The sequence below is a fragment of the Callithrix jacchus genome, chromosome 9, assembly GCF_049354715.1.
Source record: "Callithrix jacchus isolate 240 chromosome 9, calJac240_pri, whole genome shotgun sequence".
Lineage (NCBI taxonomy): Eukaryota > Metazoa > Chordata > Mammalia > Primates > Cebidae > Callithrix > Callithrix jacchus.
In genome coordinates, this window is record NC_133510.1 from 6,685,001 (window position 1) to 6,697,284 (window position 12,284).

The 12,284-nt window shown below is 39.3% G+C and overlaps 1 protein-coding gene across 25 annotated transcripts in view; it reads left to right on the forward strand.

Moving 5' to 3' along the window:
- The window catches only part of LMO3 (LIM domain only 3), a 62,198-nt gene that overhangs the window by 2,014 nt on the left and 47,900 nt on the right, over positions 1-12,284 (forward strand). The window contains exons 1-4 of one of the 25 annotated variants that reach the window (XM_009003273.5): positions 37-216; positions 2,008-2,074; positions 6,585-6,695; positions 7,259-7,472. In XM_009003273.5, the coding sequence (XP_009001521.1) occupies positions 7,267-7,472 (206 nt within the window). In that variant the 5' untranslated portion in view covers positions 37-216; positions 2,008-2,074; positions 6,585-6,695; positions 7,259-7,266. Of the gene's footprint in view, positions 1-36; positions 864-950; positions 1,381-1,643; positions 3,537-6,584; positions 6,696-7,258; positions 7,527-12,284 lie in introns of those variants that run through there. The other 24 variants (XM_078337932.1, XM_017975801.5, XM_078337936.1 and 21 more) reach the window with 24 other exon arrangements.

A 12,284-nucleotide genomic window follows, 5' to 3' on the forward strand; every position in this document is an offset into this window, starting at 1 on the left:
ACACACACACACACACACACACACTGGGGTGTTTTCAGAGTGGCTCTAGCACAGAGGTGGGGTAGAACAGCGGGGACCTGTGCGGATGGCTGAAGTGCATGTATGCCTGCTTAGACGGGCCAGAAAAGCCAAACTTAAGAAATCTGCCTATGTACAGAACAAGTCAGCTAAGGGGTTCTCATTAACCTGCCGTCTGTGAATATCGTTATTTTTCAGGTTAGTTCTGAGTTCTGTTGCCTTTTAAAGGGAAAGGAAAGCAAACCACATGCTATTTTATTACGAGCCTTCAAAAGGGAGGGGGTAAAAAGTAGTGATCAGTGTTGTGCCTTTATTCTTTATGAAGAAAAACATAATTTAGCTTAAATACTCATGGGGGGGTGCTTTTATTTTTTTTCTTTTAAACTAGAACTAGATCAAAATTGATGATCCAGAGAAGATAAAAAAGCTTTTTTGTAGTTGGACAATTGAATCTTTCTTGGTTCTTAAAACGTTTCAGTGAGTGTCATTCAAATGTGGACCATTTTTAAGCTTGACCTCTGAGGAAGCTTTGTAAAATCTGGTGAGGGTACTTTAAGAGCAGCCCAAAGAGAGGATGACTTTGAAGTCTGAAAACTTAGAAAAATAATAAGATATTTTAAAGCTACCAGTAGCCTCTATAGATGTTACGTAAAGTTAAGAGGAGAGGAGGTTAGAGAGAAGGGGACCTATGTGAAGACAAAAATATCTGTCGAGGCCTTCAAACAAGCTTATGAGGACAAAGAGGTAATGGTGGAGAAACTATGGCTCTTTGACCAAGTTAGTCCTGAAAACATGTTTCTCGGTTTTCTGGGGTGTTTTTCATTGGAGCATGTGTGTTTTAAATGGTAAGGAATTCAAGTAATTGCAGGAAGTGTGTTTCGGGGCGGTGGTGGGTGGAGGAGTCAGCGTTAGTGAATGGAGAACAAGTTCACAGTTTGGGTCCTGGGCCACTAGAGGAAGGGAGGACGGGGAGTGTGTGTGTGATCTCCTGAGCCAGGCTTGTGTGGCTGACTCGCGGAGCAGCGACTTCAGAGAGTTCATGAATGGGAGTCACAGAGAGACCGGCCACTGCGGCCACCTCCAGACAGTTCCTAAAGGGAAGGGTCGTGTGCTGGTAGCAGTTTCATTCTCTTGCTTTTATTTTAATTTCCATAATTGGTAGCTGCAGAGATGGCTTTGGAAGGCAATTTGCTTTAAACGTAGCCACCTATTCCAAAATGCCCTGGTTATTTTAGGAACCCTACCCCTTTCCTCCGGAGCTGTCTCGCAGGAGTTCCTGTGGACGGGTCCAGGAGGTAGGGTCCTTCCTCAGTCGACTCCTGCAGAGGTCACATTTTGTGTGCGGGGTTGTCCCCAGCGTTTGTGAGTAGCATATGCATGTGGTTGTGCTGACTGCACTCGCAGGCTTGTAAATTTTCACCCTGGGAAATTAGCAACAAAGCCCGATCTGTCTCGTGGCTGCTTTGCACTTTCCGAGGGCGGCTGTACTTGACTGAGCTGCAGAACGAACAGGCACACGAGAGCGAGCGAGGGAGCCAGCGGGAGAGGGAGGGAGAGAAGGAGAGAGGGGAGGGGTGGGGGTGAGAGGTAAATAGTCTTAAATCGGAAGGGAGCTGCTTCTCTGTGGTCTTGACAAGCGCTGCCTGGGCTCCGCCGGCTCAGTAATAACTGAGTGACCTTTTCTTTGGCTGTATTATGTCTGGCTGGGAAGGGATTGCATTTTGCAGCTGAGAGCCGGAGCTTCCTTCAGCTCGGCTCCTGGCACGCTGCTGGGGTAAGTTGTCTTGAACCAGGACGCAGAGAGACAGCCTCGGACTGCAGTTGCCTAAAAGGAGGACACCTGTGGCTCAGATGCGGTCAACACCATTGCTTGGCGGATCCTTGAGGACCTCATTATTTTAAACTTAAAAAAAAATAGACATTCCCTCCCCCGTCTTTTTTTTTTTTTTTTTTTTTTTCAAACAATGCTTCTTTTTGACCTTTCCCAAGGAGAAGCGCTACAAAGCAGCCACTGTGCTTACTGAACGGCCTCCCCCTGTATCGCTTAATTGAGAAGGTAAGTGCAGCAACTGTGTACACACGCGTCGGCTTATTTGTGGTGTGTGTGTCTGCGGGTGCGCGCGTGCGTGTGCGGATGTGGGTATTTTTTTCTTCCCCAGCCTCTGCTAATGAGGCATAAACTGAAGCTGCAACCCAGCTCCGCACTGCAACTTTCACTCGGGCTGCAGCTCTACTGAGACGGTTTCGCTTAAATCATGTGAGGCTTCATTATTTTTATGATGAGACATGAAATAGATGCAGGCGGAAGACGTTGATGGAAGGACGGAGAGCGGCTGCGGCGCGAACGTCTCAAGTACGACTCGAGTGGATAATAGTCAAAGTTCACCAGGAACTGCAGTATTTCCACACCCCTGACTCCGGGGGAGAGAGGGGCAGGGAGAGTTTGGAATTAGGAAGTGTTTGCTCCCAGCCCGCTGGAAACGAATTCGGTCCTGGGTGGGTTTCCGGACCCCTCCCCCTTACTTGCTGGAATTCATACCCACCCCAGCCCCCCACTTCTTAAAGAGTTGAAATTACAGTCTTTTGGTCCTGATTGACACTCCTGCCTGTCCCCACGCAGCCATAATAACAAAATGTTCTTTTGGGGTGGAAAAGTGACTGTGTTTTGGGGTAGGGGTGTGGGGGCAGAAGTGGCCAGGAGAGGGGAAGGTCCCTGGACCGAGGTGTCTGTGTCCTACTAAGGATGAGATTGAAACTGATGTAGCACATTTTTTACGGGGGCTACCCAGATTGCTGTTATGAAATACTAGTCAGATTTATGATCTATTTCATATTGAACATGCTATGCTATGCTAACGCTGCATGTGACACTTTAATCAAATCCATTTGTTACCAGGAAGCTAAAAGGGGCCGCTGGGATTTTAGGATTACGGGCAGAGTTAGGGAAGCATGTGGCTTTGTCATTCGCCATCATTTTGCACACTGAGAGGGGCTCCGGGTGTGCGCCCTGTCTTGTCTGGCCGTTCTCATCCCTTCCCCCACCCCCTGCCGCCACTCCGACCCGCTCCCAAAGTGGCTTCACAATAGTCGGTCCTCGGCGGTGTAGGCTGCGCACCAGGTCCACACTTAAGCGAAATCAAGGAGACCCCCTTCTACTTCTACCTTTGGGCTTGGTGCTCAATGCGAAGCTGCTGCAACTCAGGCACGCCTAAGTCAACTCATGCAGAAAAAGGAGAAAAGTTTTGGTAAGGTTATAATCTATCATCGATGCACTTTGCCGGCGCTCTGCACTCTTGGCTGCTCAAATGCCTTTCTGCTCTTCCGCTGCTTTTGTGTCTTTCTGAAAGATCCGAAATATTATTGTTGTAACTGCTTTGAAAGACTGCTGCTTAAACCAATTAATCATGCTAGATGCAACAAATACTGCTACATTCTTTGCGAACCATCCCTGTGTGGCTGCAAAGACACAACCACAAAAGGCTGGAGCATAAACTCCGCAAGGGATTCTTTGTTAGAGTGTATGTATGTTTCTTATTTTTTTTTTTTTTTATTTTGCATGTGAGCTGCATCAAAATTGAACTCAGTCTTGCAAATCTCTTGTTGGCCTTTGCCAAGCACTAGCACTTTGCTGCCATGGTAACTGTAATTAAACTGATAAGAGTGGAAAAATGTCAGTATCTCTGAGCCTTGCAGCTGCATTGGAGAAAAAGGGAATCAAATTGGTTCCCAGCTCCATTGCTCAAAAAGGGGAGGGGGGGGGGTGAAGGGTAGGGAGGGAGACTGGGAGTTGAAGGGGCAGAACTGAGTTAAGCAGCTCCAGTGCCTGAGATCTGGGGACATCTATTTGCATTGTTGTCCCTTAGGGGGCTGCAGCCTGTAGGGATGCTCTGGGCCAGTGAACAGAGAGAAACAAGCTTTTAGGCCCAATCCAGTTTTCCAACCTGTGTTGGGGGCTGGGAAGAGGATGAAGATGGGCAGGAGGAGAGAAAACCTTTTGTCTGATACCTCTTGGCAATTGAATAGCCATGTTGGCCAAATTCTTTTAATCTGTGTCAATGCTCCCAGCTGCAGAACCTGCATTCCCATTTTAGCATCTTTCTGAAGCACCTCATCTCTTCCAACCCCCTTTATGTATTCCCTCTTCCTGCTCCCTCTCCCAAATTGTTCTCTGTGAATTTTCCGACAGGGACAAAATGTTTTCTATTCACTCTGTGTAGTTAGCCCAAAAATATTAAAAACTGTGTCTAAGTGCTGCTAATCTTTGATTATGGTTATTATTATTTTGCAAACCCCTGTGTGTTGTGGAGTTGTGGTTACTTTGTTGTGTTAACTACTGAAGCTGAGACTGTGCGGATGAATGGCACAGAACAAGGGAGCATAATGGAGGCAATCAACCGTTAGGCCGCCTCACAATGCAATCCAGGCAATTAAAAGCTCACCAGAGTTTAAATGAAATGGTTCTACTTATTTCTGCACACCACACTGCACAGGCTATTATTTATGTCTTTTTTTTAATTATGATTTCCTTTAAACTGTCAAATAACTCAGAATGGCAGGGTCTCAGAGGCAATAAGAATTTCCCTCAGAACAATTTACGTGCCAATCTGAAACTAGTTATGAGTTCTGATGTGCTATGAGCAACTTGTGAAATGTTTCTTAGCTACGAACACGTTACTCTACACAGACATGTTCTGGAGGAAGGGGGAGGCCTCTGACTGCTTTATGCCTTTTAACTACACAGTAACATGGTGACTACAAAATAGTTCTTTTGCTACAATTGTTAACTGGCATGGAATTCATGAGATTCCATTTTCAAGAGAAATGCCATGATGTTCTCTAAAAGAAGGTACCAGGATGAAGTGTAAAATATCAAACTCCTTTTATGCCCAAGGCCAAACAGAATGTAAGAGTTTCAAATATTAATTGGCCTCTGAGTGCTAAATTAAAATGTCAGCACAACAAAAACACTTTGTGAAGACAAGTAGGTAGTGTTACTTGTGCCAAATGTGGGTATCCCCTGTCTTGGTTGCAAAGCATTTTGAATAAAATAGCTGACCTTCTATGCTTGATGACAGAAACACAGCTATGGGAAACATAGCTTAGCTGCTGCTAAGAAGGTTTTTCTGGGATTTTATTTTTTAGTTTTTCATCTTTGAGTCTTGTGATAAATAAAAACAATGGCCTTATAAATTTAATAGAATGGCCATTAATTAGGATGGCTAATGGCTTCTCTTAATATTTATTATCTGGATGTTTTCAGTAACAGCATCCAGAATTGCACTGAGTAAATCAAAACTTTCCGCTCCCCGCCGCCCAGGTATATGGTTAACGGGCACTTGGGTCTGTTGTTCTCTGTAATTAATGGGATTCATTCCTTGTGGAACCTTGCTAGAAGAGGAAAACTAGTTCTGATCAAAGAAACTTCATTTCTTAGAAGTTCTGGAGAGTGAGATTTAGCAGAGCTATCAAGGGTTATGATTAATCTACACTAGGCCCTTAGCTCCTTCAAAGGAAAGGAACAGAAAGCAGACTATGGGAATACCACCTGCTCTTCTTGCAAATCCAGCTGTTAGTCTGCAGCTCCGGTGACTACAGCTATGCTTATGATGCAGAAAGAAAGAATAGCTACCCTACGCAACTCTACCAGACAAGTTATTTTCTAAGGAAAGTTCGACATCCTAACAATATTTTGTGCAACTCATGTATTATTTGTAGTTAGAAAAGTTATTCTGCTCTGTGGAAGCCTTGATGTCTCTTATCAGTGCGATTCTTTTTTTAAAAAAAGGTTGTGATGGGGTTGGAAGCCTTCATCATAAGGTATTAGAGGAAACTGGAGGAGGTTTAGCTGTTTGGGAAAACAAAAATGCACAAAGCTGCAGATTATAGATTGGCATTTCTTTTCCGGTAACGTATGCACATTTGGTGTTTTGTATCCATCTACAAGCAAGTTTAAAACTTTCTGCCTAGAAGAGCAAACATAATTCAGAAGAGGGGTCTCTGGCCTGTAAGAAGACCATTTGACCGGAGTCTACAGCTTAACTGTCTTTCAGCTTCGAACAAGTCTGTGAACCTCTCTTGGGCCTCTGTAACACAATTTGGAAAATGAGGGAATTTGAAATTGATGACGTCTGCAGTACTTTATGCTGCTTAGAATGAGTGATTTGATAAATATGAGGCGTTGGATAGTTGGTCCAGCTTCTTGCTAAAGCTGGGTGTTTAATACCTAGGAAATAAGAAGACATTCAAAGGTGAATATTCATTCATTCAAAAGCTTTCAATCAAACTGGAAAACCCATAGAACCCAGCTGGATTCCTTATTTATGATGGATATGCATCTTTAAAATACATAAATATTCCTATGTTTAGCATAATACACATATAATATGTATATATTTACTTATATATGTTTGTATAATTGTATATATATTTAGATCTTGCATTCTATTGTTTTTTCTTTCCTCTATAAAACAAATGTGTGTGTTTATGGTAATAAATTATATAATCATATACTTTAGGTTTATGTAAAAACATATAGTATATAGTTAAGTAATCTGTCATTGATATAGGTGCTGACTGATGCTTGTGAGTATAAATATTCTATTTGAACACAACGAATACTTTGAAATATCAAGGACCTAGAAGGAAGTATTTGGATGCAAGCAAGCAATACTGGATTGGTGAGCTTTTCGGGTAGCTGTTCTGTGTACTGACTATAAACACCTCCACTGCTGAATAAGGGTAGTGTCATCCCACGCCAGGTGCACTCCCCTTCCACCATCAAGCACATATTAAGTGAAATTTTTAAACAGTTAAGCAAAACTCATTTTTTCCTTCTGTGGACTGTGCGTAGATTAATTTCTTCAGTAGCTTTCTTTTCAGATGGTTATTTACTCACATTTTCTTTCTAAAGGAACTGCTCTATGGGGAGAATGAGAACACTATAAAATTATTTAATATTACTGAACTTCATGTTTATAATGTCAGTTTACCATGGTCAACGTGAATTCATTGTGATTACCACTTGGCATTTGTAACTTCTGAATGATTTAATAAGCACTTGACAAAGTTTGAGCCGTTTTGTTTCCAAAATTTAGTTTGATTTCAGGATAGCCCTAACCAAGAAAAGCCAACACTCCTAGAAAAAGGAAATACTAAATATTTAACTTGTTTGAGGTCTTTTGACATCTTTTTATTCTGTCGGGTAGTCTCAGCTCTCTGTTTTGCTTTTGTCCTCCTTTAGGTATACAAATGCTCTCAGTCCAGCCAGACACCAAGCCGAAAGGTTGTGCTGGCTGCAACCGAAAGATCAAGGACCGGTATCTTCTAAAGGCACTGGACAAATACTGGCATGAGGACTGCCTGAAGTGTGCCTGCTGTGACTGTCGCTTGGGAGAGGTGGGCTCCACCCTGTACACTAAAGCTAATCTTATCCTTTGTCGCAGAGACTATCTGAGGTAGGAATTATCCTTGCACACCAGTGATGACTGGATGCCTTTTAAAGTACTTTTGTAAGTGTATTTTTTTGTTTGTTTGTTTGTTTCATTGCCTTCCTGCCAGCTTATATTGCTGAAAAAGGTTGACCTGTCAGCCTTCAAAACGTTGCCTTGTGTGTGTTACTCAAATCAATGCTTAAGGAATAGCCAACAACCCACAATATTTAAAGTATTTCTATTTGGCTTGCCCGTACACTCCTATTTAGGAATTGGTTATGGCATTGCCTATATTGAAACTACCAGTTAGTGTCAAGGATGGATGTAGAAGCCAGCATTCAAGTTGATTTATTTATTTATTTTTCCTTTTTTTTTTTTTTAGAGCTTAAGGGGGAATGTAGGCTGAGCATAACACAAAGAAATGAGTCAGACATTTGGCAAAATATCTTAACTCTTTATTTTCAAAAAGTTTAACTTGAAAAAAGATGGATTATGTAAAATAGTGTAATTGTTGCCTGTTAGTTGGACCTGAATTTATTCTTCTAAAGTTATTCAGCTGTCCTTTCTGTTTCAGGTTTGTCAGAGGAAGTCAGGTGCAAATCCTTGAGTAATATTTATTAGTGCATTTATTGCAGAGTTGTGAAAACTTTCCTCTTGTGTAGAGACATCTGCCCCTTCCCCACCCCATCCCATGACATTCTAAATGGTAATCTCAAAAATATAACTAAGCACTGAATCCCCTCAGACTTTATGGATAATAGCAAAGTAAAGACTTCCATCATTACAGGGAAATGACAGCCACTCTCCAACCTGTAAACATCTGAACGTTTTCAGGACAAGGCAGGTATTCTTGGTGATGAAGCCGCGAGGCTGACTAAAGCTTGTTTTCCAGCATTAAGTACTCAACACAGAAATTCTACTGAAGAAAAATTATTTTGCTTTTCAGGCCACTTTGTGACTTACTTCAGCTGCGAATTACTTATATTAATAAAGTGGGATCTATCAAATTACAGATGATATATAGCATCATTGGGTTTTCATATTTAATACAATTAATCATTTTTCTAGTCTGACATTAAGCGATTTATTTGGCATTTTTTTCCTTTCTGACAAAATTTATCAATCAACAGTAACTTCTTAAGTACCTTGATCATTTGGTGAGGTGTTTTCTAGGGAATTTGGTTCTTCTTAGTATATAATTCTGCTATTTTTAGTCAGATCCAATCTTTAGATATAAAATATATATATCGTTTGATTAATGGTAGTTACAAGAGGGTGAAAGCAGTACTGTTTATCAGATTCTGCTCTTTCTCGCTCTTAGGACGGCCTCATCTGACAGCCTCCTGACTAATTATGGCCACTTGTTACTACTTCTTGTGTTCCAAGTGCATAAAACACACGCAAGGTGCCAACAATGAGAAGTCACTCTCTCCAGCCAGGATTTCTCTCATTGTGTTGGCACAACTAATCAGAATTAATGTCTTATGTGCATTATTTTAGAACTCTCTAGTCTTTGAACTTTTCTCTTTGAAATAAAAATTTCTTTTCTGCTCATTTGTATTTGCTTTTAGTGATTTAATACTGCTTTTTGGTTTCGCTTTATCTGTATTAACCAACAGTTACAGCTTTTTGACTCCATTTGACTTTTCCATTGGTTTGTAATTTCAGTATCTCAAGTGGATTTATGTTACCCTTTCAAATAAGGAGTTCGTATAGCCCGGGCAATGTTAAGGTGTTTTAATAAACCAAAGGACAGACATTAAGTAAACTTGAAAGAATGTCAGTTGAAGTATCTGGGGGTTTTTGAAAACCAAAAATAAAAATTTGCCAAGGAAATACCTATATTGTGAGTATAACATGCTTTGTAGTGGTCAGCATACTAGCAAGCAGAGACAGTGATGTTAGATTTGTTTTGCTTGATTTTTCCTTATGGTAGTAAAAGTATATGATTTTAAACTGGTGTTTGATAGTCTCAAGTGTTTTGCTAAAGAGCATTTATCCAAATAGTTTTCATATCAGAAGTTTTTATATCTCTATAAGAGTGTGTGTAGCTTTTGTAGAATAACTTTTACATTACTTCCTCGCAGGCTCAAACTTTCGATGCTAGTTAACTTATTAAAAGTATATAATATTCTTTCAAATATAAACCCTGGTCCTGATTGGCAATATATTCATTTCTCAGAGTACAATTTCCTCTTAAATTGGTCATTACCACATTAATGGCGGTTGTTATGTTAACAGCCTAAGGGCTGTTAACGTTTCAAACTGAGTTGTTAACAGGAATCTTATCCCTTATTTAAACTGAAGGTTTGTTGTATATAATGTGACTTGTTTGGCAACTGCATAAACACTTGCAGTCGCAGAAGTGAAATGGGGAATTGCTGTGTGTAAAATACTGTGCTACATGTTATAGATTATGACGCAGATGTGGTGTTTAGTTTTATGTGGAAAGCATGTGTTTCAGTGAAATTTTGTAGATGTTCAGCAGCCCGTGTCTGTGATTGGCAAATTAAAATTGCCTGATTCTGTATGTTAAATCAACAAATATAGTCAAGCAGATTTTATTTATAAATTAATTTCTTTGATTATGTATAGACATTCAAAAATGTATATTAAATGCTTACTGTGTGAGAGGTATGATTTCAGGCAGTGGATGAAATTAAGGGAAAAAGGGAGGCACACCTAAAATTCTTACTATCTACTTGTTATTTAATTACATAGAATCTGCAGTGTAATCAGTGAACAAGTAGTATTCTGTGGCTATTTTCCTGAGCTTTCAAAGTAATTTTTCTCATTTCCCTCCAAACTCAGCAGATTTCCATTTTGTATGTTATACAACCAATGTTTAATCACTTAAGTTCTATTTTAAAAGTTTTTTTTTTTATTTTTGGCTTTTGTATATTATGTAATATCTCTGAGGCACTGAACTGAACATAAATAACTTGCATATTTGTATTTCCCTGTCTAAATTACTGAGAACATAATTAAAGTAAGTAAAGCAATAAAGAAAACAGTAATTTGCCTGTACACGTAAATTGTTGGTTACAGGTATTGTCCTGGGCCAGGTAATTTTTTACATAAGATCAAAGTAAAATATTTTTGCCTGTTGTGTTTGGCTTCCTAACACTCTTCTCCCTCCATAAACAGAAAGCAAGAAAAAAACACTCCTAATTATGAGCAATGAGTCTTAAAGATCTGTGTTTTATTTGTATTACTTTGAGTAGTGATAATGATGATGTGCTTTGTAAGTTCTTTGAATGATGATTTGAGATGTTAGATAATATGAAAATATAATAATTTATTTATTTATTTTTTTAACTCCCTAAGTTCCTTAGCCTCCCAAAGTGTTGTGATTATAGGCATGAGCCACTGTGACTAGCCATCTTTTTTTCTGAAATCTACCTCCTTCTAGCCTGTGCATAAAATTTTCTAACATTGCAAGCTCTAGTGAAAGAATGCAATTTTCAATTAATAAAAAACCTGAAACTTCAATAAGTTCTTTACAAAAAGACAAACCCACAAAGAGAAACCTACAGAGGGGCAGTGCTGACTGGAACACAGTGATGTGTAATATAATAATTTAGACTGTAAGATATTTTCTTAAGACTTACAGAAACTATTATTGTGAAAAATTTATTTCCAGTTATTTTTTTCTCCTTTATGGCACTATTAGCTATATTGAAGCGGGGGGTGAGGTGGGGTGGGAAGAAATGTCTTCCATAGTTTGAATATCAAATCTTAACAGTGGAATTTTTCAGTTTCCATAACTGGGCTAGTATATCATTCATTTAGCTGTGGAACAGAAAATGCACATATCTGATGAGACAGAACTTGCCCATTTTGGGGATTACTTTTCTCCTTTGGAAACTCATTAGCTAAAGAAAGAGAAGGACTGACTTTTTAAAACTTCCTCTAACGTGTTTTCTGACTGAAATTATGAAGTCTACCCATTCAATATTTATATGCCAGGCAGACCAAGAAATGTATCTGTTAAAAATCTATCCAATGCATTTATAAATATTTTTATATTTTAAAGATTAGCTCATGACAAATTAGATATAGAAGCATCTTTGTACTTTAAGTTGGAGCTTAAAACTGATATTGTCTAATGTAGATTAAAAATGACTGTGTAAAACAGCAAAGTTTTAGTGCTGATGTTTAAGGCACTCATCCCTGCAATCTATCAGCCTTATTTCAGTTTGAAGAATAGAATAAAGTAGCCAGTCAGTGCATAATCAGAGTTTAGAATTAGGAATTCTGCATGCTTTTTTTTAAAGCTCTGCAACAATCATTAAATAGAACTAGAAGAAATACCAACATACTTTCCTTTTCAACTTGAAGGCAGTAAAGAATGTCAGAATGTAACCAGAACTCAACTTCTGGGCAGTTTTTTGTTGCTTTTTCTTTGAACCTTCAACTTCTTGTGACATACTTTAAGCATGAAGTTGACATAGGCTGTATGCATCTTGTATCTCTGTGAACGGTGTCTTGCCAGCGTTTATTCAAAGCTGTTTGCTGTGGTATGTGCCACGGAAGCTGCTTATAGCTTTTCCTATATGAGAAGCTGTAAAATGTCTTATATAAAATTTAATGCAATTTGCTATTTTTATATGTGAGGATGATTTGTTTAAAATGAAACTACGGGAAAGAGTGATGCTTCATGCTTCACCATAGTTGCTAATTAACTAAAATGATTTGAGGCTTGCTATGCTGACTACACGTTTTATATGCTCTAATATAATAATATAATAACTCTATAAGAGAAAATAAAAATAAAATGCCACATAGAGCATATATTTAGCTGTAACTTTATCTCACATTGATCAAACCTGGTGC